The 25,013-nt window shown below is 41.6% G+C and overlaps 1 protein-coding gene across 1 annotated transcript in view; it reads right to left on the bottom strand.

Moving 5' to 3' along the window:
* LOC102456400 (mucin-2) overlaps nt 1-25,013 on the bottom strand; it is a 72,998-nt gene that overhangs the window by 34,322 nt on the left and 13,663 nt on the right. The window contains exons 10-27 of the mRNA XM_089778834.1: nt 24,648-24,758; nt 23,592-23,661; nt 19,689-19,826; nt 18,801-18,965; nt 17,683-17,777; nt 16,503-16,629; nt 15,378-15,633; nt 13,758-13,810; nt 13,399-13,499; nt 12,122-12,273; nt 11,528-11,666; nt 10,722-10,829; nt 10,295-10,474; nt 8,413-8,652; nt 7,168-7,324; nt 4,879-5,007; nt 3,850-3,991; nt 670-713 (exon numbers count right to left, since the gene is read on the bottom strand). Of these exons, the coding sequence (XP_089634960.1) occupies nt 670-713; nt 3,850-3,991; nt 4,879-5,007; nt 7,168-7,324; nt 8,413-8,652; nt 10,295-10,474; nt 10,722-10,829; nt 11,528-11,666; nt 12,122-12,273; nt 13,399-13,499; nt 13,758-13,810; nt 15,378-15,633; nt 16,503-16,629; nt 17,683-17,777; nt 18,801-18,965; nt 19,689-19,826; nt 23,592-23,661; nt 24,648-24,758 (2,407 nt within the window). The remainder of the gene's footprint in view (nt 1-669; nt 714-3,849; nt 3,992-4,878; nt 5,008-7,167; nt 7,325-8,412; nt 8,653-10,294; nt 10,475-10,721; nt 10,830-11,527; nt 11,667-12,121; nt 12,274-13,398; nt 13,500-13,757; nt 13,811-15,377; nt 15,634-16,502; nt 16,630-17,682; nt 17,778-18,800; nt 18,966-19,688; nt 19,827-23,591; nt 23,662-24,647; nt 24,759-25,013) is intronic.

Consider the following 25,013-nt stretch of genomic DNA (forward strand, 5'->3'; position numbering starts at 1 on the left):
TAAGAAGTTCTTTTTCTAAAAATTCATCAAGGACAACAACATGCCAATACATTGGTGAAAGTGTCTATGGTAATATCAGTGTTTGAGTGTATGAGAGGTGCACCTACAAGAGCTCCACCTGTACTTAAACCATGAAAATTTCATTCATGTTTACAATGAAACCATGAACATCTCATTCATGTTTACAATGAGCCAGGAACTAAGTCATTTCTAATAAAGCACTATGTAGGTGAGGTACATACACTAATTAACAAGAATAGAAATTTCATTTGGGAGCAGGATAACTTAAATATTTCCTAGCACATTAAATTATGTACTATAATAAATAATCTGCTATGAAAACTTCATGTTCCAGAGGGTCAATTGGTTTAAGCTAATATTTAGGATATTGGGGTAGGGCCATTCTACTAACAACACCGAAAGAAAAGACAAGTTTTTACACTTTATCTTAACTCAGCCTATTTCACCATTTTGCTGTATCTTTAGGTGCGTGAGCAATGTCTATGAGGTTACAAAGTGACACCCAATTTTTCTTTGGCGCAATCCTGACTAGAGCTGCAAAGAATCGTTCAAAATCATTCTTAAATCTCCTCTGGAGACAGATGGAAGAGAGTAAATAGTCCTTTTCTTCCCCTTTTCAGGGTGCAGAAAGAATAAAATTAAATTTACCTGATTTAAGAGTGCATGTCACATTTCTTCCTGAGATACAGATACTAAAAGAAAAAAAATGAGTCAAAATGAACATTTTTACAAACCAATAGCAGCCACTGCAGTAATTTCTCATGAAACTTTACAATTAATTTATTGCATACTATTTGCAGGGGCTAAGAGTGCAAACACAAACAAACAATTTTATCAGTCAAACTTCACCTCATGAGAATGTATATATATATTTTGACTGTTATTTGCTCCAGTATTGACAATTGTTATTTTCTCTTAACACAACAACCAGCTTTCCATCCTCCAAACATTCCTTCTAGAGACAATTAATTATCTTCCACCAGGAGCAGGGAAAATACAGTATAATATGAATGATAGCTAATGCTTCCTTAAATCATTTTGCTCCATCTCCACTGCATAGCAACTTTATATCTCACCCAATTACTGATCTGGGTTATCCTGAGAAAAGCAGAGAATATGAGGGAATATGACCAGAGATCGTTATGCTCCAGAGATCCCCTATCTGGTTCTATCTGGCACAGCTTAGAACAGTGTAAGGCAGTGGTCCCCAACGGGGTGCCCGCGGGCACCATGGCGCCCGCCGAGCCATTTCTGTGCGCCCGCCAAGTGATTGGGGCCAGTCCTGCCCCAATGCACGTGTGGCATGGGTGGTGCTGGTCCCTGGGCATGCAGCATATGGGTGGCCCCGCCCCTGGGTGCACGGCGCAAGGGCTGTGCCAGCTCTAGGCATGCAGTGTACAGGTGCTGCTGGCTCCTAGGCGTGTGGCACAGGAGCGGTGCCGGCCCCAGGTGTGCGGTGGATGTGTGGCACCGGCACTGGGTACTCAGCATATGGGCAGCCCCAGCCCCGGGTGCACAGGGCAAAGGCTGTGACAGCACCAGTCACACAGCATATGGGCAGTGCCAGCCCCTGGGCGCATGGCACAGGCGTGCCGCTGACCCCGGGTATGCAGCACAGCGGTGGCGCCAACCCCGGGCGCACAGCACATGGGCGGTCCTGCCCCCGGGCGCGCAGTGCATGGGATGTGCCGGCCCTGGGCATGCAGCGAACGAGCGGCGCAGGCCCCAGGCGCGCAGCGCGTGTGTGATGCCGGCTCCTGGGCATGTGGCACAGGAGCGGCGCCAGCCCCGGGAGTGCAGAGTGTGGGTGGCACTGGCACTGGACAAGCAGTGTAGGGGTGGCCCTGCCCCCGGGTGCGTGCGCATCCCCGCCCCTGGGTGCCCGGCGGGTGTGTGGCTCAGCCCTCGAGCGCCTGACAGCCCCAGAAGGTTGGGGACCACTGGTGTAAGGGCTGCTGTAAATCCTAGATATGACATTTTAAAAAGTAATATTTAATGTCATTGGCAAAGTATTTATTAATGGGCCAACATCAACTTGAAATCAACAGTCAGTTTCCAAATATGGGTTAAACATAGTTTCATGGCACTATGGATGTTCTTGAGTTGTTATGTCAATTTTTGCAGTTTTATAGCCACTGCTCTTCCATGAAAGACGTATATGATCAAAAAGTGCAACTGACTAGTGAATCATTACAAATGACTAAATACCATGTCCTGTTAATTTCACAATGTGATTAAATTTAAAAATATAGATATGTTTATGTCTCTAATTTCTCCCAGTTATAGCAAGCTTTGGAATTACTTTTAACAACTGTAGGTTAAAAAAAATACACAGAAGTAAGAGCTGAAATGGATTGTGTCCCTTTAAAATTCAACTGCTCTTTCTGATCATGGTATTCCTCTCACCTACCATTTTTGTAAGGTTTGATCTTCATCTGGGGTAAATCAGCATTCCACCACTAATTTATATGGAGCAAGGCCAATTCATATTGAGGTACCTGGAGGCAATCTTTAAGATCACAGCCTTCATTCAGGAAAACATGAGAGCATGGTTTCCTTGTAACGCCAACAGGCAGAACCAAACCAGGGGCCTTTGAGGCTTAGTGCATGAGCCTCTCTATAGCTTGAGCTAAAAACAAACTGGCTCTCAGCTAAGGCTGCAGAGGAAATTCATTCATTCTGTCTACAAGTGGTCTAAGTCCCACTACATGGGACAAGTATCAGAGGGGTAGCCGTGTTAGTCTAAATCTGCAAAAGCGGCGAGGAGTCCTGTGGCACCTTATAGACTTACTGAAGTATACTCCTCGCTGCTTTTGCAGATTCAGATTAACACGGCTACCCCTCTGATATTTGACACCATGCAAGGCACTGCATTTAGCCGTATAGAGTGGAAATCTATCAACCTCATGAAGAAACTTGCACAAGTACAAAAATATATCATCTTTCTCTCCAAATGCAAATGGAACAACCCGCCAACCTGAAGCATATTCTCACCAGCAACTACACACCGCACCATAATAACTCTAACTCAGGAACCAATCCTGGCAACAAACCTCGGTGCCAACTCTTCCCACATATATACACCAGCAACACCATCACAGGACCTAACTAGATCAGCCATACTGTCACTGGTTCATTCTCCTGCACATCTACTAATGTAATATGTGCCAACAATGCCCAACTGCTATATACAATGGCCAAACTGGACAGTCCCTACGTAAAAGAATCAATGGACACAAATCAGATATTAGGAATGGCAACATACAAAAACCTGTAGGGGAACATTTCAATCTTCCTGGACACACAATTGCAGATCTAAAGGTAGCCATCCTGCAGCAAGAAAACTTCAGGACCAGACTTCAAAGAGAAACTGCTGAGCTACAGTTCATCTTCAAGTTTGACACAATCAACTCTGGATTAAACAAAGACTGAGAATGGCTTGCTAACTACAAAAGCAGCTTCTCCTCTCTTGGAATTCACACCTCCAGATCAGCTGCTAGAAGTGGGCCTCATCCTCCTTGATTGGATCCACCTCGTCATCTCTAGCCTGATTCTGGCCTTCATATTTATACCTGCCTCTGGAAATTTCCACTACATGCATCTGACGAAATGGGCCTTTGCCCACAAAAGCTTATGCTCCTACACTTCAGTTAGACTACAAGGTGCCACAGGACTCCTCGCCGCTTTTACATGGGACAGTAAACCACATCCAGTAGGTGCATGAGACATGTTCACAACAGCCTTTAATCATGTGCTAAAGTCCCATTCTGATCAATTATGCATTGGTCTAAATATGCATTTCTCCATCCATTTTGAATTTCCACATACCAGTCCTCGCAAGGGTTATCTGAGGGTACTTTTTCACCATGTTCATAACGAATATCATTTACATAACAGGGACATCTATCTACACATATTCCAAGGTCTTCATCATAAATGGGTTTCTCTTCAGGGCATCTGGGGTAGCAACCTGTTGACCACAAATGGTGTATTTTGTAATGTTAACAAATAAAAACTGTTAATTTTAACTTAGTGATAACATTCTCATGGGGAATAGGGGGCGGGGGCTAATCTAAGGCTCATTAAAGATATGAAAAGTCTCCTTTTAATCTAGATCAGGACTTGGATGAGGAGCACTTTCAGAAATGGTGAGTAAGATTCTTCCCACTGATCCCATACATTAAGAAGGCAACATTTACTAATTCTACAATGTCTGAGATATCCGTTGTTTCTTTTTGCCAGAATGCAGAAATGCTGAAACATCTCAGTTACGGCAGTGTGCAGCTGACATACCAAAAATAAAAATAAATGCAGATGGTGGATCAATCTATTACTACAATTCAGGAAAACTCTCAGGCACATGTTTAATTATCCCATTGATGTCAGTAAACTGTAAGGCTATGTCTACACAGCAGTGTTATTTCAGAATAACTAATGTTATTTTGAAATAACAAAGAGCATGTCTACACTACAAACCATTATTTCAAAATGACGAGCTGGAGGACTTCTTACTCCAACTTCTAGTAAACCATATTTTACAAAGAGTAAGGGAAGTAAGAGGAAGAGTGTTCTTCCTTTGACTTCCTGCTGTGTAGAAAGCACCAAAAGCCGAGTTAAGCTATTTCGACTTAAGTTACGCAACTGACGTAGCTCAAATTGCATATCTTAATTTGACTTTAGCCCTGTTGTGTAGACATACCCTAAGTTACACCACACCAAATACTCGTGTACAAGTATATATTTAGGAATGGCCATGCAATCAATAGATCTTATTAGCTAATATCTCCATCTCCATCAAATAATATTTTATGTCAGTCTTTATGACAGACAGTACAAAAATAACTAGGAGTTTCTTACCTTCCAGATATGGCAGTGGGAAGTTGGTGTTGGCATTGCTAAGGAGTCTGCAAGTAGCTATATGACGGCCACAAGGTTCGTAGTGCCATGTACATTCATTATAATGGTTGTAGAAATCACAAAATATTGCTAAAAGAAAACAGAAGATGATCAAAAAAACATCTGATGGAAGATGATCCTAATCCCGCCTCTAACAATTCCAGCAAAATGATCCCCAAACATTTCGCTGGCAGCTATATTTCTCTTGATGCATGGAACCTGGATTTTTTTTCCCTACTCAATCTGAATACAGACCATGTGAAACTCTAAATTTCAGCACCTTGACTTTTAACACCATTGTTGCAGAAAACAAATGTCACATTGAAGTCACACAATTATTCAAAATCAATGTGCAATTAAAGCTGTCTGTTGAAGTGTTACAGATTTTTTTTTCCTTCTTTAGACATCTGCAAAATCTTAGGCATAACGGTGCATATAAGATGAAATCAGTTTGACCCAGAAATAGTGCAAACACTTTTCAACCCCCAACCTTGTTTTTAGGTGCATGTGATGGACCCGCGAGGGTCCGCACTGCCAAAGGGGAGGAACCACCCCCCTGGAGGAGGAGAAGGTGAGCCGGCGCAGCGGCCAGCTGCAGCAGCCCCGATCGCCGGGGACGAGCGGGGAAGTGGCGCAGCACTGCCGCACGGGAGGTGGGCCCAATTTACACTGGTGCTCCCCGGCGTGAGGCTGGGGGAGCGAACAGGCTCGCGGGCACCGGGAGGCTCAGGGGGCAGGACCTCCACCGCGATGCCCGATGTCACGGCACGGGATGACGCGGAAGAGGCGGGGCGCTGTCACTCGGCATCTGCCCCCGGGCCGCTTGAAAAGCGGTAGGACCGGAGGCGGAGGGGGGATGCTAGAAAGAAGCTTCCCCGTCCTGGCCGAGAGAGGGAGGACCTGCCTCTGCGCTGGAGGAAGCAGCGTGGGACCCGCGGGCCACCGGAGAGCCCAGGAGGACCAGAGACCAACTGAGCAGGGATAAGGACCCTCGGCGGTTCCCCGGGCCAGAACACCAGGGAGGGAGAAAGGAAGCAGCCCGGGGAAGTGCGCCTTGGAGCCCGTGGGTGGATGGGTTTTGGGAGTAACCACCGTCCGACGTGCAAGGGGAGCATCGCACCCTGCACTTAGGGCCCCAGGCTGGGACCCGGAGGAGAGGGCAGGCCTGGGTTCCCCTTCCCCCACCTATCCCTATCCGAGGGGTTCACGACGCGTCTGTCAGCCAGACCCCCACCCAGATCCTGAGAACGTGTGTTGGACCCCGCCCGAGTACAGATTAGACTCGAGGTCCGGGGCCCCAACACCACCCCCTGTCTGGGGGATTTCCGGGTTTGCCGAACCCCTCCTCCCATCTCGGGGGAGGGAGATCACGTCCAAGGGACCTGCCCCGAAGGACAGAGGACCCTAAGACCTAGACGTTAGTTAGGCGGTGGGTCTGCTGAACCCCCCTTTCAGGCAGAAGGGGGTGGTTGCACCCTTAATACCCATCACACTGCACAATACAATCTGAACAGGACAAAACATAACTCATTCAAAACCAAATTCCTCAAACCATATGGCCTACAAAGTGTGAATTGCCTCTGACAGAAAAAATGGCAAACCGAATTTGGAAGAGGTCATTGCTGGACTGTTTTAAGACATGGCTATGGAATACAATTTCCAAGATTTCTGAGATGGGAAGTGATATACTATGTATAAGAACAAGTCTCCACTGTGAAAAGCTTAGTAGAAGTGTTTCCTATCATTCATTCGTACACATTGTCTAATGATCACCATTCCTGCCTGACCTTTGGTGTCAATAATTGCATGAAAAAAGGCACATTCAACACCCTAAAAAGAAGTCAGTGGGTTTTATAAGTGTGATTTAAACACAATGGGGCCTACCTGACTAATCACAGGCTATGGAACTACACACAAAATGTGGGAGGGAGGAGCCACTAGTAACAACTCTGGGAAATTTTGCCAACTAGATAACTATACCGAGAAGGTCAGTCCACCTGTTGGCACACACACTGAGAATGATCATTTATTATTATTTAAGGGTCAGCCCATTAAGACTATTTAAATACACTGAACTCTTTAATACAAGAATGAGCATCTGTGCATACTGAAATAGTTAACCCTTTCCAATGCATGCCACAGCATTCAGCCCTGAATTAATTCACACACTGTTGCACTGATTGAAGACTTTCTGATGTTGTTCTGATAGACCCAGCTGTATTCAGTGGGAAATCCTAAAAGGCTACTCACGGCATATATCAGGAGTTCTCCAGTGGACACAAGCTTCATGCTTTACGCACTCTTGGGCATAAGCAGCAACTGCAGAACAGAAGCACTCGCAGTCTCCCCCGGTGTCGCAGGAACAGGCATCATTAACACAATTGTCATAGAATGGTTGTGGGTCCACCTGTTGGGGAAGCACACAGCACACAGTTGTTAACACCAGAGCTCTGCTTCCAATTTGGAATCTCCGATGGAAATCTATTAGATCAGAAGTTGCTCTCTGTCTCTCAGGAAACAGATGTGGACTAGGCTAAGCTTTCAGTACTTTATCTTATTTTCTTCAAATGGGTGACACTGTGCATTGGCGATATCTTATGTTGTGCATCATTTTGGTTTAATGACAAAAAATTATTCCCAACACAGGACCACAATAACAATGTCCAAGCAAAATTATATTCTATTCTGCTGTCTATATCGTCAACAAAATTGACACCTGAGCTCTGAATCCAGAAGCTTTATCAACAAATCTGATGCATAAAAGTAAAAACAAATACTTAATTGAATTTACAAAGCTGGTGATTAGAAAAATATGGTTTGATGTGTAAACAGAATTGTCTGAACTTGGAAGCTGATGATGGAGAAAAAAAATTAGACAATTATATGTTAATTTTTGGAAGGGAGGCTTAACACAACTGTTTCCAGAATAAATGTATTTGCTATTAGTATGCTATACTTCAGTTTTAAACAAATCCCTGTGTAACCTATACACATTCAGGCTGCATCTAGACTGGCAAGATTTTGCGCAAAAGCACCTGCTTCTGCGCAAAATCTTGCCACCTGTCTACACTGGCCGCGAGTATTTGCACAAGAACACTGACGTTGTACTGTACAAAATCAGTGCGTCTTACGCAAATACCCTGATGCTCCCGCTCAGGGATAATCCCTCTTGCGCAAGTATTCTTGCTCAAGAGGGCCAGTGTAGACAACAATGTTAATTTCTTGCTTAAGAAAGCCTGATGACTAAAATGGCCATCGGAGCTTTCTTGTGCAAGAGAGTGTCTACACTGGCACGGATGCTTTTGCGCAAAAGCACATCTTTTGCACAAAAGCACGTGCCAGTGTAGGCGCTCTCTTGCACAAATACTTTTAACAAAAAACTTTTCCGTTAAAAGTATTTGCGCAAAATCATGCCAGTCTAGATGCAGCCTCAAACTGTGGTGCACTGTACCACTTACAGAGAGAAAGAATGAGTTTGGCAATCTCTCTACTAACCTTGTTGTGACAAACTTTAAAGACTTCTCTCCGAATTATGCTGCATTCCTTCTCTGCCCAGGACTTGCGGTGGGGTTTCAGATTGCAGGGCACAATCTCATTCTCCACATCAGGGCAGTTACTGGCTGATCTCCAGGAATTCCCAAACTCCAGAGGACTGGTCACCTGCAGCCCATCCCGTGTTGTGAAGTCATTGTTGGAATTTTCGTCAAAGTTGCCACACAAACCACAGATTTTGCCCTGAGAAAAACAAAAGGTGTTTGCTTTCAGAACATCATCACATTTTCAGTTTGCCCACTAAGAGAGCACCAGTACAATTAGAATCAAACCAAATACATGCAGTGAGGGAATGATTTCTCCCTATAACTTACTTATTTCAAAATAATGTGTATAAGTGAAACCTATTTTTCTGTATTTATCTTCTTCATTATTAAGCTGTCAGGTAGCCCATACAGGAATATGTGACTTCTTGTTATATACAGTATCTAGTAACTATATCTATATTTCTTTGCAGCTTCTTCCCATTCAACTTAAAATGAACCAAACAGTGGCTACACTTCTCTCCCCTGACAACAAGCCATCCCTTTACAGTGTATTGTGGTATGCAGATTCCCATTAGCGTTAATAAGAGTCACATGATTGAATTCTCCAGCACACAATGCACTGACATTTTAGTCCTACGTTTATTTTTCAGCTAGATGTTAATTTTGAAGAGTTGACTGACCATCTTTAAGGCAGATTTCTTCAAATACAAAGAATGAGATGGAATAAGGAAGAAATAAAGCATCCTTGAATAAATCTTAAAAACAGAACAGTGACTTCAGGGTTGGGGGAGGGGGGGTTGGGGGCTGGCATTCTTCTAGTCTAGGATCTAGTTGCATTAAAAATGAAAAATCTTTTACCTCATTTTTGCTCCTCCCTTCATTTTTTAACCCTACTCAAGCTACTTCAAGGTTGCCAGCAAAGTTTAAAGGCTGCCTGAGCCACTTACTAAACAAGTTAAATATCTTATAAGGGAAGATGTGAGAGCTGGAAGCATTTTGTCAAGAAAGAATTTTTAGTTTCCTTCCAGGCAGCCCCTTATACAGAGGCTGTGAGATGGTACCCCACTTAGCACTTCTTGAGCCACAACTCCATTTCCCCAAGGTAAAATATGTTGCATTATTATGGGAGGGCTGGGTTAGCCTATGGCAAATCTTGTGAATTTTCGTTCTGTCTTTTATTGGGGAATTACAATCTGTAACCATTTCTTTGGTTTCAAGGGTCATACATATATGAAATATTCACAAATACACTATAGTACAACATACAATGAATAAATAGTGATTTAAAAGTGAAATGCCTCCAAATACCAGTTAACCCCTACTGCTACTTGAGGGATCAACCTTAGTAATCTAAGACACAATATAGTTACAAACTGTCTGGAAAATAGGTTTTTAACTTAACAACAATAGAGCAAAGTTTTGTTCTATAAGGGAAGAGAAAATGATGTTGGGTGTCCCAAGAGTTCATTCTCTTTGGCCTGATCCTACAACCCCTAAAGACAACAAGAATATTTTATGAACTTCAGCAGGCTTTGCATTAGAGCACTAAGATTTACAAGTATTGGAAAATCACAGAGGACAGCTCTTCCACATTTCATAGTGTGTAATACATTCCTTGGTATTGTTGCACTGGATTATGCAATAAGAAGAACATACAATGGCACCATCTTCATGAATAATGAGAGACATTGATGAATCATCAGCATAAACAAGATATAGGGAAATGATGAAGAGTAATAATCAAGCATAATCTGTACATTTATGTGTACTCAACTATTTATAATCCCATCAACAGATTCATAATATTTTAGGGGAAAAAAAAGCCTGAAGTTGCTCACCTTGTAATTAGGGGTCAACTTTACGAAAATAGTAGTCTTCTTATCCCAGATGAGCATCACACCACTGCTGGTTTCAATAACAAGATAAAGCCCCAATGTCCGATTCCAATAACGTACATGTTCGCCAGCATCTCGATGAATTTCTACATAGCGCTTGTCCTCCAGCTTCAATTCAATTCCCTGAAGGACAGAAAGAGAAGGGATATAATAACATTAGCTTTAGAGTGAGGCAAGCTATTGGAATGGTGCTGCTGATGGACTTCATTACAAGGCTAACATTGCCAAACCACTACCTAAACCTTTAAGAAGTGGAAATCACTGTAATGGAACCATGCCAACGTTGAGTTTCAAGGAACATGGCTACAAACAAAGGTCAGTTTTCATTAGCTGCATTCTAGGGCTGATCCCATCCAGAACCACCACTCACCTTGAGAAATACTTTAATAGCCTTTGAGCAGGTGACTCCTGTGGTTCCACATGGAACATTAACTGTGATGATACTAAATGTGCCACTGGGGTCCTCACCACAATAATCCTGTTGAGAATGGAATAAAGAATCTTAAGTGAATGAAAGGAACTGTATTATTTATTTTGCTTTCGGTCTAAAATAATTTAAATTTCATCTTCAAATTCCAGTACACACACACAACATTTAATGTTTACCAAATTCTGGGAAAGAAATGAGACGATTGAATTAAACAATAGCTCGTTTCCCAAACAATCTTCGTTTTCCAATTTCAGATTTAGCCAGTAGTTTTGGAGTAGCGTTGATGATCTGACAACTTTCATTGTCAAGTTAGCCAAGATGTATATTCAGGACATCCCCACTGTGACCCCAGTACATTGCTGTTCTGCACTAAAGTCACTGACGCTTCTAAGAACTGACGTGTTATTAGTCCTCCCAGTCTCCACTCTGAATTTGTGCAAATGGAAGTCAGCCTCAAGAAAAAAATTCCCTGCTTTAAGTTGTTTCACTATAAGTCCAAGTTTTTGACAACATATCTTGGACTTATATCAAGGATGGCCTGTAATCTGCACATACATCAGCAAAAGGAATGTTCACTCAATGCCATTAATTTCCTTGGACATCTGGGATTTGTTGCAAATATGGAAATTAATTGGCAAATGCTGAAGTTGCCATAGGAACAGTGATCTTCAAGAAAAAAAAGGGGCTAAGAGAGGTGGTCCAAGAACCAAACTGATAGCTAGGTTTTTTGCAGAACTTGAAATTACCTGGGCAGCCACATATTCACAGTGTCCATCAAAATTGTAGTGTTTTCCATCAAAGGTGACATAATGACCACTTCCATATATAATACAAGTCCCATAGCACTCATTTATGGTACAATTCCATTTTCCTTTATAGCAGGTACTAGGGAATGGATAAAATAGTTGGATGAAATCTGAAGAGTCATGCCTTAATGCCACAGGATAAACCACATAGCAGGCTGATACTACGTGAAATACATCCCATGAATAATATGCAGATTTCTGTAACAGGATATTATATTATAAATCAACATTTTGTCAACAGCCTCCACACAGAATTGGCCCACTGATGAATGTATAGCATGGCTGTTACCACCTTAAAAACTTGTCAGCATTGCCTGATATAAACAGAAATAATTACTTTAATGTTTGTAATATTCCCTAAATTCACACAAAGGGAGTCAGCCCAGATAACAAAGAAGCCAGGAGGACCTGAGAATTAGAGCTTGTATACTCATCTCCTGCTCATGACTGTGGTATTTAAACCATTTCATTACCATTCAGTCACTACAAGTAAGAGACACCAAAAGGAAAAAGGAGAACAATATAGAACCTTACCAATTGTTGCAGCCCACTGTTGTAGTGTATCCCGGAGAATAAAAGTCGCCGTTATGAAAACATGGACATTCATTCTCCCTTACACAGCCCCCTCTGCCATCATCAAACAGTCCATAAGGACATATACACCCTGAAATGCACTCTGTTGGGAGCTAAGAAAAATAAGGTAATAAATGATATTATTTTTTAAGAAAACATTAATTTTCTATAAACATTTATCCCACAAGCTTCTTTCTCTGGATTATTACTCAGCCATTTTTATTTATTTCTCATCTCTCTAGTATCTGAGTTCCCACAGAATTTTCTTCATATTTTACAGACATTAACTTCAGACTAGCTTACTTTTGTTCTACACAGAAAACTACCAGAGTGTATTGTAAACAAAATGCCTATTCATCTAATTAGCAATCTCTCTACTGAGAAAAGAGAAGGTAAGTCAGTGAAAAGAAGAAGAAAAAATGTCAAAAATAGTGAAAGAGAATTAGAAAAGAACATGATGAGAACAAAAATGATAAAAGAAAAGAAAGGACAAAAATGAGAGGAAAAGAAGAGAGAAAAGACTAAAAGACAATGTTGATCAGGTTTTCACTGCTTCATTTAGACTACACCTACATTATAACATTATTTCAAAATAAGTAACTTTGAAATAATAACTCCCAAAATAACTATTTTGAAATAGCGCATCCACACTGCATGGAAGCCTTGAAATTAGTCTGAGACAAGCTCCGTTAATGTAGACATGCTACTATGCCCCAGGAAACACTCGGAATTAATTACTTTGAATGATTTGGGGGAGTAGTTATTTTGAAATAACAGCAGCTGACCATCCACACTAATGCTATTTCAAAATAGCAATTTCAAAATAGGTGTTATTCCTCGTAAATTCAGGGGTTATTATTTCAAAATAATAACCCTGTTACTTCAAAATAATTTCAAAATAACAAACTTGCTGAGTTGATGCTCACTTTGCTATTTCAAAATAACGGGAATTATTTTGAAATAACTTTGTGTTGTATATTGGGATGTAGATATAGATCTTGTTGTTATGGTAACTGAGTAGGTCACTGGGGTCAGCCCAGCTAGTCTGGGCTTGTTCTAGTGAGTTCTGTGCTATGCAATAAAATGGACCCTTGCACCTACTCCGCTCTCTGCCTTTCCACTGATTTCTTCCTATGCTGTGAAACTCCCCACGACATAACACTCTGTAATGTAGACATGCCCTTAGGGATTATGGGAAATGAGGACACATGTCATAGTGAGGTAAAATTAAAACTTACATAACCAGCACCCAGAGAATGGCAGCTTAGCTGAGGAAGGACTGGAGAAGACCTAGAGTTGACATTGCTGCAATCTAAGTGAGTCTTGGGAGACAGACACTCTGTAAAACAAAGATACCGTGTTAGATGGGTAAACTTTGTAGCTCAAGGGATCAGAAAAGAAATGGGAAGTTATTAAGTACTGAGAGAGAAACTGCAGGGTGCACCCCTTAAAAATAAATGAAAATATACTTTCTAACCCAAGGAAAACCCTCTGCTAAAAGCAAAGTGAAAATGGCTGTTTTACAGAAAGGAAAAATGAACAAGTGGAGAATTCAAATGTGGAATTGAGCTGTTTCTCTCTAAAGCATTTCACTTACTTTCCCCTGTTATCTTCACTTGAGTGCAATGGAGAACTGCATTTCGGCAAACACTACAAAGAGTGAGAAGATAGAATGTAAGCCTGACGTGTTCAGTTCATAAACATCTAAGAACAATTTGAAGAGGCATAACTAACAAATTATTCCTTTGGACTGTCAAAAATTCTCTTTTGCCATGCTACATTCTTAGGAGTCAAAGTAATAATAAACCCAGTTGATCTATTAGTGCAATAATACAGTAGACTTCCGATAATCAAGCACCTTTGGGACCCAGGTGGTGCCGGATTATCGGATATGCTGGACTATCGGGAAGTACTCTGGTGGGGGGCTGTGATGGGTTTGCCAGGACCTGCACTGCATCCAGTGGGAGGGGGAGGGAGGGGATTGGCGGGGAATGGCACAGCAAGGGACGAACCCTCCGCCGTTTTGCAAGGAGGTGGGGGAAGCCCCACGCAGCCACCAGCAACAGGCTATCTGGGGAAACCCAGCCACTGGCCTGGAAGCAGCAGCAGAGGAGAGGGGGTGAGGCGTCCAGGGAGCGTGCATCCAGAAGCCGGGGGGTGAGGGGCGGCACTGCGGGACCAACCCAGCAGCACCCCAGCTGCTCTGCTCTGCTGCTTCCTCAAGACCACCGCCACTGCTTGCAGGCCAACAGCTGAACGGGGCATCCCCCGCCTCCCTGCAAAATGGCAAAGGGTTCACCTCTCGCCGTGCCATTCCTTTCCCCCCTCCCCTCCGGCCAGACACAGTGCAGGTCCCGGCAGACCTGTCACAGGGGTATAATCCCCTTTCCCTCTCCTCCCCTTCCCTTTCCCAGCCCGTGAGCGCGCATGGGGCTCACAGCAACTCCAGTTTTCTGGCTGGCCAGAACACTTCCTGGTTCCAGTTGGTTCCAGACTATCGGGAGTGCTGCACCACTGGATACCTGACAATTGGAGTTTTCCTGTACTTAGTAGTGATCTTTGTGGAATGTGCACCTTCAAAAGAAAGTCCCACACGATTTCCAAAGGGATTTCACAGTGAGCTTGAAGGAGAGTTTGGCAGGACTTTTGGAATTTACTTTATAAATAGATGGCAAATTCATGATTTTCAAAGAATAGCCACAAATTATCTTGCAAAACTGCTGAGTTCTGTCGACGTTATGTCCACTTTTGTCGACAAAACTCTGTAGTCTAGACACACCCGAAGTCAGTTTCAACTCACAACAGCTTATGCCATAATAAAATTGTTGGTCTTTAAGATGCCATGGGTTCCTTGTTGTTGGGTTTTTTTTAATTAGTAACAGTTACAATGCAAAATGTGGTGGAATTATCTGTTTCTATGAAAAACCTGTTTCTTTGAAAAACCTTCCTTTCCCCATTGCCTTACAAAATTTCCATTGACTTTAATGATGCATAATCAAGTCCACAGTTACCATCAGAGACCATTATATACATTGTACATATTAATAAGTTAACTTACAGTAGAATGACATTTTGTTCCGCTAGGGCGGTGATGGGTAATATATACCTTTTATCTACATTATAGCACCCTGATATCAGTGTATGGTATATTTAATATGCGAGTTAAAAAGTGGGAGCTTTCATCTTCATAATCTGCAAATAACATAAAATAACCTACCAGCGTTCTTCTTGTTTAAAGATAACATCTCCAGGTTCCAGGTATGTTCCTTTGTGGTAGCATGAACACTGGGAGATAAGCACACATTTACCCTTCTCATCCATATAGGTGTTACCAGGGCAGCCACAGCCATCCACTGGAATGAAGCCCTTCACGCATTGATTTTGGCCATCAGCAAGGGAGCGACAGGTATGTTGACATGTGGTCAAATTGTAAAGGAAGACTTGAGAGGATGGGCAAGAGGACACTTCTTTGTCTGGAGGGAAGGAAACAATGGTCGCTATACTGGCACATAAAAACCACCTGACCTGGCATTATAGAATGTAAAGCTTTCTGATCACTCTGTCCAGATAGTATGGAATAGTAAAAATGAAGGGATTCCCTCTCATTGTATTCTAACATAAACTATTATAATTAATAAACAGTGTTGGCTTAACTTTGTACTACCTTTTAAACTGCCATCTATGAGGTAATATTATTCCCATTCGTATAGGTATAATTTCCCTTTAAAGAACATGCATCATTTCTATTATTATACAGAAGAGTATATAGAGGAAGGAATGGTAAGACCCTCAAAATAAATATCTAGTATTGTTTCTTTTTTTTCTTTCCCCTTTAGTTAACTGAATCTTTCACTGTTGGAATTCGCTTTCTAATAATAGACACTATTATTACTACATTTTTTCTATGTTGCTTCTTAGCTCTATAGTCCTCCAGTAGAAGCACAATTTAACAATTTGACAAAGCCCCATTTCTAGTGTTACTTCACTGCTGGTGATGATCCCATACCTAATGCTGGTACATGGCCGTAAAAATAAATACAATGGATGAGCCATGATGGTTTTGATTACTTTGGGGAAAGAGAAGATATATCAGCATTGGTAAAATAGTAGAGATGAGAAAAGGGAGCATAATTATGTTGCAGTTTATGAAGTTGTCCTATAAACAACGGGCAGTTAAAGAACACAGGATTCACTATTCAAAATCCTTGACAGTGTCTCCTTAAATTGTATTGTGCAACTCCATGTCCCTTTCTCTTAACACCGAGGTTAATGGAACTGTACTGAGGTGCACTCTGTCCTTTCCTTTGACTGATTTCAAGGGGATGACAGCGTCATTACTTACTGCAGACATTTTGTCTCCAACCTCCCAGCATGATCCCTTTGAAGGCACAGGCCCTTACGTAAGAGGAGAGGGCCGCACACAAGCATTCCTCACTGTTCGAGCAGCTGCAGGTGTCGTATTTACACCTCTGAGACAAACAAGAAGCAAATGGTTAATAAGCCTGCAGAGATCAGAGAGCATACTAGCTGAGCAGAGAGCTGTCCATTAGTGATGGACAAACCCCAAACAAGCTCAGAAGGCACTTGATTAAGCATGAAAACATAGATAGTTCACCAAACTTTATCTGAATAGCCCAACCTTTAAATCGCTAAAGTTTAGCCCTCTTTTCCTAACAGCAGGCTTTTTGGGGACTTTGAAATGTATAATTCCTCATCTGTCACAACACAGAATGGTATAAGCCCACAGAAATTAAAAATAACAAAAGGAAGAAATATCTGCATGGGTGAGGATCTCCACAAAGGTTCAGCTCACACTGAATTATGGACATGAGCAAAGATTAGGGGGCACTTCCTTTCTCTCCAGATTGCTTGTTTATCCCTCCTCTACAGAACTGAAAACACAAAAGAACTGAAAACACAGGCAGTGCCAGATCTGCACACAAGCTAAATAAGGTACATTTTAGGAGTTCAGATTATGAAGGAACTATAAAAAAAACCCTTTTTTTTTTGTAATGGTATGGGGCCTCTTACAGTTGGCATAGTTTAAGGCCTCAGCATGTCTTAACTCAGCACTGAACACTGGTATACTGACCAGGAATAATAAGACACATAAATGGGTTGTTGTTTGCCTCCTGATCAAGTAAATTCAATTTAGTGCTTATTAAGCCACAAAGTAGATGATTAAGCAAGAATGTTTACGAGCTGGTTCACATTTGACCATCATGATTCAATATCCCATTATCTTTTGAATTCTCATATGAAAATGAGAATCTATAGTGTTCTTTCACTACTCACTAGCCCCACCCTCTCAGAAAAGCACAATGATTCTCTCCTCTAAATCAGCATTCTAAGAGAAGGCCTATTGTAGGAGATCAAGGCATATGAAGCAATTGAACAGGTAGTCATAACAAAATATGAACCATTTTTATGACCATGTTACAATAATCCCTTGAAAATATGTATATGGTAAAACACATATTAGACTAGCGCCAAAAGCTGACTGTATAGTACAAAATTCACACCTTGTAATATTCCGCGGGATCGATGACTGTGTGACATCTGGCAAAAAGAGATTCTGAATTTTTTAGTTGAGAACACCAAAACTCAGCATAGTTTTCTGTAACAAAAGAAAAAATAATTATTTTCCTAGATTCATACCTTGTGGTATCAGTTTTTCACCTTTCAGCATGCAACATAATATAACCTAAGCAACAAAAAACAATGAAATGATGAACAACAAAAACTCTACATTTTGGGGTTGTGGACAGATCACACAGAATCACTATAAATTTGGCCCTCAGTATCTGATTCAAATACCTCTTGGTCAAACACACATATCCTATCAATCTTCCTCTGGCCTCCGACTGTTTGAGAATTCACAATCACAGGATCACAACTCCAACCAAACATAAAAAGAAACAATAATTCTAAAGAAGGTGGACCTCTAGTCCAGAGATATATTGCAATTTTCAGTATTAATTACCTTTCTTCAGTGTTTTTCAACATAGGGTTGCCACTACAATTTCTCTCTTAATTTTTGGTCTGTTTTATAGTCAGAGATTCAAAGGTCAGGAGGAGCCACTGTGATGATCTAGTTTCCTGTATAGCACAGGCCATAGAGCGTACACAGAATAATTCTTAGGGCAAATCTTTTAGAAAAGCATCCAATATTATTTTTAAAGTTGTTAGCGATGAGCCTTGGTCAAATGTTCCAGTGGTTCATTACTCTAGTTCCAGTGTGAATTTACTTATCTTCACCTTCTTAAAACCTGATGCCTGTGCAGGGAATTTAATCTTGGACCATCAAATGAAAAGTCTGCTTCTTTACCAAGTAAGTTCTCCAGGTTCCCATAAATGAATAACAGCACTGTGAAATACCTCCTTTATTTTATCACCATCTGAACCAGACAGAGGCTCCCACAGCCTAGCTAGGTGCCTGAAGGACAGGACAGTCAGAGACTCCAAGGAGAAACACCTGTTGCCTAGTGTGGGCAATCCCACAGTACTTCTGACATGCACACATTAATTAACTTGTCAACCTTCTAAACAAAGGTTATCATCACTTCGAGACTGCTATTTTACTGTATATAAGATACAGATCCTGAAGGAAAGAGGCCCTATGAAAATTTTGTATTCTTACCGTTTTCAACGCTGAGAGCACAAGGGTCTTCCAACCTATCCACTTGGTCTCTACAGGTGGATTGTGCTTTCCAAGTGTTAGCAAAGGCAGATCCTGTTGCTTCTACCAGTCCTCCAGGTGTCTTAAAATCATCCCCTGCCATGCCATTGAAATTCCCACAGAGACCTATTGAGAAAAAATTCAGTTTTAAAAATTATTATTCATTCTTCTTCTGAAAGAGCAATAAAAAGGGAAATGATTGATTTCCTACACAACATGCATTGACAACTTCTGGCAGAGAGCTACTCCACCCGGTATTAAAACTGCAATCATGCATGTAAGCATTTGGGGGTCTCCCTCTAAAAATCCAATTCTGGGGCAGATGGTCTTCAGTTGGGGTTCAGAGTTTCAGAAGATTCTCCCAATTATTGTATTTGTGATCTTGTATGAACTAGTTTCCCTAGCCTGGCTAGGATAGTAATTTAACATTAGATTGAACAATGTAGTGGGAAATATATATTCCAAAGATTAATCCTGTATTAACATGGGTATGATGGGTTTATTTAATCTATAATATCAAATAATTCATCTGTAAAATATGTGAACTGTTAAATTATTCTCTCATGAAATGTTGGATGGGTTCTGCTCTTATTCTTCCTATATTCAACTAGCTAAGCTTTTCTATCTCTAGAGCTAATGGCTTTATAGAGAGTCATATATATGAAAAAGCATTCATTAGTTAAATCTACATTAGTATTTTACCAGCATACCGTTCCCTTAGTACCTTCATTATGATGGAAGAATCAATTGGTGAGTAATTTCTTGCTATAAGAGCACACAGCACTTCAGTTGTAATTATTTTGGGTTGTGTCATTTCTCCTTTAGAACCAGACATAATTGGACACTTACCTTGCAGTTGTCCTTGGACATTTTGGCCCACAATCACAAACAGCTGCATGATTGGAACCAGCTGGATTTGTAGCTTGAGACCAAAGTGGGTCTGCACAATGATGTGGTAGGAAGATGGCTGGAAAACTGAGAAGCTTGCTGGGAAAAAAAATAAAAGAAAGTCATGTTTCCTTGATTTTTAATTTGTTTTTTTTTTATAACCTTTCTGTTATAGGCCAGAAATGCCACAGACAGAAAAACTGTAGTGTTGAAAGCAACACATTATAGGAGCGGCCCGAGTCACCATCTGTCCTAAAAATTGCAATAGGCAATGGACCAAAAATCAGATGCTGACAGATCCAGTTCTATGAAAACACGGACTATTCACAGACTGTTTTATAAATGTTACATGTATTATTATGTGCTAGTTAATGATTCTATTCCTGGCTAAGTGGTTAAGCTAAAGGATGCTTCCCGCAGGAACTAAAGGCATTTGGATGGTAATTACTGCAAATCCCCAACACTGAACAATGCAGGTAACAAGTCTTGTAAAGTTTCCCCCTCTTTGGTGAATAGCATCTGCTGATTTGATCTAGTTCAAAAAGTCTTAACGGGCAAAGGACTTGAAACCTGTACAAAGTGGCAGTGTGGGCCTGGGAGAGATGCTCTTACATCTGATCCAAGAACTCTCATGAGTATGTGACCAGAGACAGGCTTTCTGAGAGGACCCAAAGTACTTTTAAACTGACCAGAGAGTCCATGGGGAGGACAGGGGACTGTCTGGTAAGCCAGACACACGTTTAAACTGTTCGGAGTTTTAAAAAGTTTTTTTTCAGAATTGCATTTGTTTTGAATAAATAGGTCTTGGCTTTACAAGGGCTGGCTGATCACTGCTGACCCTAGCATTACTGCTACTCAGAGAACAGCAGATGCTGGACTGAAGTCAGATCTGCAAAGGTGTCCGCAGTCTAAGGGTGTGTCTATACTGCACACTTATCTCGAAATAAGCTACACAATTTGCTCTATGCAATTTGTGCAGCTTATTTCCAGGTTATTTCGAAATAAAGCACTATTCCAAAAAGTCCCTTAAGCCTTGTGGAACAAGATTTATAGGGACATTGGAATAGCAAGCCTGCTATATTTCGAAATAATGGGCTCAAAAGACATGGAATAGCTATTTCAGGATACTTCCGGTATCCCGACACAGCTCCACAGTGTAGACGTAGCCTAAGTGCTCTTCTAAAGGGATATAGGGGATCCCACCCAAGGAAAGGTGAAGACTAGACCCCTGAGACATAAGTGGGAGATCTTCCCAGAGAGCAAGAAGGCATACGAGGTGCAGATAAGTCAGGAACTGTGATACAGAACTCTCTTATTTTGCAGTGAAGAATGTTGACCACTTAACTATGGTGCCCGTCCATGCTATATCAACAATCCAGCTATTTAGGATGGTGGTGTGGCATCAGGAATCAAAAGGTCTTTTCAGCTCTGCTGAACGACAGCTCACAGTGCTGAAGTATTAATAAGTTCAAGGGGCATCAAAGATTTCCGAAAAAATTATTACCTCTGCCTATGAGCGTATGACAATTAGTCATCCTTTCCAAGTGTCCTGCTTAATGACCATATGTTTCTACTTCTATTTGAAGAGCTCCCTGGTCTTCTGACTTCCTCCATGGGTTGGACTATTTACTTAAGAGCTTGGTGCCTCATTGTACCCACACTGAATGCTGGGTACAAGGAAAGGGACAGCTGGTGCAGTTGGTCCAGTGTTGGTGACTCATGAGTTCCTCCCACTGGAATGCCCTGGGTATTCTCTTTTTTAAGACCAGTTCAATCTAACACAAAATATCTGGAGCAACTAAACATAAGATCCTGGCTATCCCTTAAAATAGAGAGAGGCATTGCCATTCCAGCATAGACCAATGGTCCATCTATTTCAGTACCCTTTTATCTGAGAGTGACTAGTGTGGGATAGCTCAGGGAAAGATGCTAACTCCCCATTGTGTCCCATATTGCACTGCAAGAAACATTTCTACCCATGTTTTCCTTTAAGTGCCTTTCCCCAGAATGGCCAGTATGTCCTATTGTATTAAAGGGAAGCACTACTCAAATGTAAGTCTTAAAAAGAAGTAGCTCATGGAAAAAATCCCCCAAATGAACTTCCTATTAAACATTCCTTGCTTCTAATATAGAAATGCAGAACTTAATTGGTGCTGGAGTTGAAGTCATAACCAAAGAACAAAAAAGCAGAGGTGTTTTTGAAGCTGCTCATCTATTTTAAGCAGAGGATTCTCCAGTCACCTGTATTCCCCAGAACAGGGAATCTCAACCGGAGCTACAACAAGGTGTCTGAGGTTCTAACCACCCTGCTCTTCCCAAACTGCTAAATGAAAGAGTGGCCCCGCTATGGAAGAGTGTCACAGAATGAAAATGTTCGAGAACCTGACTGTGGCTGTCACTCATGGGGCCTACATCTGTTTATCTTCAAGAACTGAAATGGGTGAAGGCTAAACCAGCTCTCGGTATGTATGTCAGCTGTTTATAAAACACTCAGAACAGCTGGGAAATGTTATATATGGGCAATCTAACATTATCAAGAATGAATGGAAAAGCAACAGAACAGTCCTACAAAATAAATAAACTGGAGAAGCCAGGCCCAGTGGTGCTTCTGTATATTCCCTGGGAGGAGTCTTGTGCTAAGGTGAGGTTATTTAATATGTAACCTGTAGATTATATTACGCATTTCACATATTACTTTAATCTGGATCTTTCTCTTTCCATATCTGTCTGTCTGTCTTCTCTCCCTTCTCGAGGTTCCTTCCAGTTCTAATATCCTGATTCTATGATTCGTTCTACACAACTAAAAAATTATTGGGAGGAGTGGCAGGGACGGAGAAGTGCTGATTGTGGAGCTGGTGATTCTGTGGCTTGATGATCCACAAGCATTTCCAAATTTCTGGGGAGGTTACTTCAAGATCCTCTGTTCTGCTCTGTTTGCAATGCTCCCACAACAACCCTCAGAGAGGCTGCCTCACCATAAAACGTCATTCTATTGGAGCGGGCTAGTGGTGACTTCCTCTAGGCACCATAAGCACTGCATCAAAGGGTGCGGTGTAACCCAAATATAAAGTAACTACCTCATTAGTGTTCAAATTATCTCAAATGTAAGCTGATGCCTCCATTAAGCTTTCTTCCTTGTCAGCTCCCTCACAGACACACCAAAGGTCAGTCCTTGAGCAGGGATGCTGGGACAATTTTTATAGTGGAAGTGCTGAGTGCCCCTGAACCAAACTGTAAATCCTGTATATAAGGGAACCACTTCAAGTCAGGGGCTAAAGCAGCACCTTCTGCTCCCTAGTTCTAGCACCTGTGTCCTTAAGATGACCAGCCTTGAAGAGAGTATGTCAAGGGAAAAAAAGGAACCAAGAAGAAAAAAAATCCTCTTGTTGGCATTTAAGTGGTGGCTATAAATCAGAAAACATTTTCTCTCTCCTCACCAGAGTAAACAGGACGAAATTCCCCCTATGACTTAAATACGACATTCTTCGTTCCATGCAGAATGTATGCTGGCACTGACATTCATTTCTATCTATTCATGTGAGGCAAGCATAAACTATCTGCCCAACATCATACAGGAAACCTGTGCTAAGCTGAGAACTGAAACGAGACCTCCTGGGGTTCATTCCTGGCCTTCTATCCTTCCTGATTAACTTCTGTTCACAGAGGCAGCAACTGGCGATTAGATCACAAATGCCTCCCTGGTATTTTCACAAATCTCCTTCCTCTCAAGCTCTTTTCACTGCATCCCGGTTCATTCTAGCACAAACATTCAGGAAATGCCTCTGTGCCTTCCATTCTTTAAAGGCTCCGAGAGCTTTTATTTTAACATCAGATGCGCTTTGGAGAGATGGCCGCATTCCTCACCTGTCACATGGGGCAAGTGCACGACCATGTCATTCAGCAGCACCGTGCCATCTGATCGGATCGTCAAGCTCTGTGTGTAAGCCAAGAGAAAAGGTTTAAATTACTTTGACTTCTGGCTGCTGAGGGAAACCCAGTGCAAAAACGAACCTTAAAACAAGAGAGACAAGTGGAGCTCACATGACTGAGCAGATTAACTCAATATTTCAGTCACAGTATTTAAAAGGAGCAATCTAATTAGCAAATGAAGATTCTCTCTGTCCTCGCACCCAGTACGTGTATAAAGGTTTGGGGTTGTTAGACAATTTTTTAACATGTACTAACACAGCGTCTAAAGAACAAAAAATGTTTCAATAAAGTCACGTATACAGGATACCAACTGTGTTAAGTGGCTGAAAGCATTTGGCACTGGACACCAGATGGGTATGGAGATTAAACATAAGCATACACTTTGTCATGTGTTATTTTTTTACATAATTGTGCAGCATTGATAGAATAATAAGGAAACTCTTTCAATAAATTCTTAATGCAAAGTTTTGTATGTACTTTTCGGAACATAACTAGTTTCACAAAGTGCTAAGAGCCAAGAACACTAGAAATGTATGGAAGGAAAGAACAAGAAAAAAGATAGTAGGGCAATAAATTGGAAAAAAAGAACAGAAAAACTAGATTAGCCAGGACGGCAGACTGAATCAGAGTGAAAACTCCCCTCCCTCACCCACTATTGAAACAGCAAGGCCTTCTTATTTCCAGTCTGATTGTAAATTCCAGGAGAACAGATTGACAGTGCTTCTGACATTAGGCAAAACTAGAAAGAGCAAAAAGAAAGACAGAAGGAAGAAACAGTGAAGCAAAATCTTTTAAGTGAACTAGTGCAGACTGTGCAGGGCAGGCCTGATTTGAGATTTGGACTGATTTGGACTGGTTTTTATTTTTCCTGTGTTCAGCCATCCTTACCCAGGATCCCCAGAGAAAGACTATAAAAAAATCAGTAGGGAAAGTTGCATCTGGGCATACACTGGGAAGACCCACTCACCCAGGTCTCCACACATCACTTACATTTTTCTTCTGGTCTATTAACAGCACAACCGACTTCAGACAGGTCTGTTTGTCTGTGGCACCACAGGGGGAGAGCTCTGCCAGGAGGACATGACTGTCATTTACACCTCCCTGCAATGCAAGTGAAGAAAACATCAATGAGAACAGTGTGATAGGTTATAGAAACCCCACATTGGCTGAGAAGAGGATAAATAGAGCTTCCGAGATCTATTGTCCCCTCTCCCGTTATTACACCAGGAGTATGTGTCATGGATAGAGTTGAATAAGGCCAGATTTAGGGGCAGGTTACCTAGGTGATTGCCTATGGTGCCAAGCTTGGGGCGCTGTTTTTGTTGTCAGTAGTCTCAGAGGGGTTGCCGTGTTAAT

This window comes from Pelodiscus sinensis, chromosome 5 (assembly GCF_052426305.1).
Source record: "Pelodiscus sinensis isolate ZL-2025 chromosome 5, ASM5242630v1, whole genome shotgun sequence".
Taxonomy (NCBI): domain Eukaryota; kingdom Metazoa; phylum Chordata; order Testudines; family Trionychidae; genus Pelodiscus; species Pelodiscus sinensis.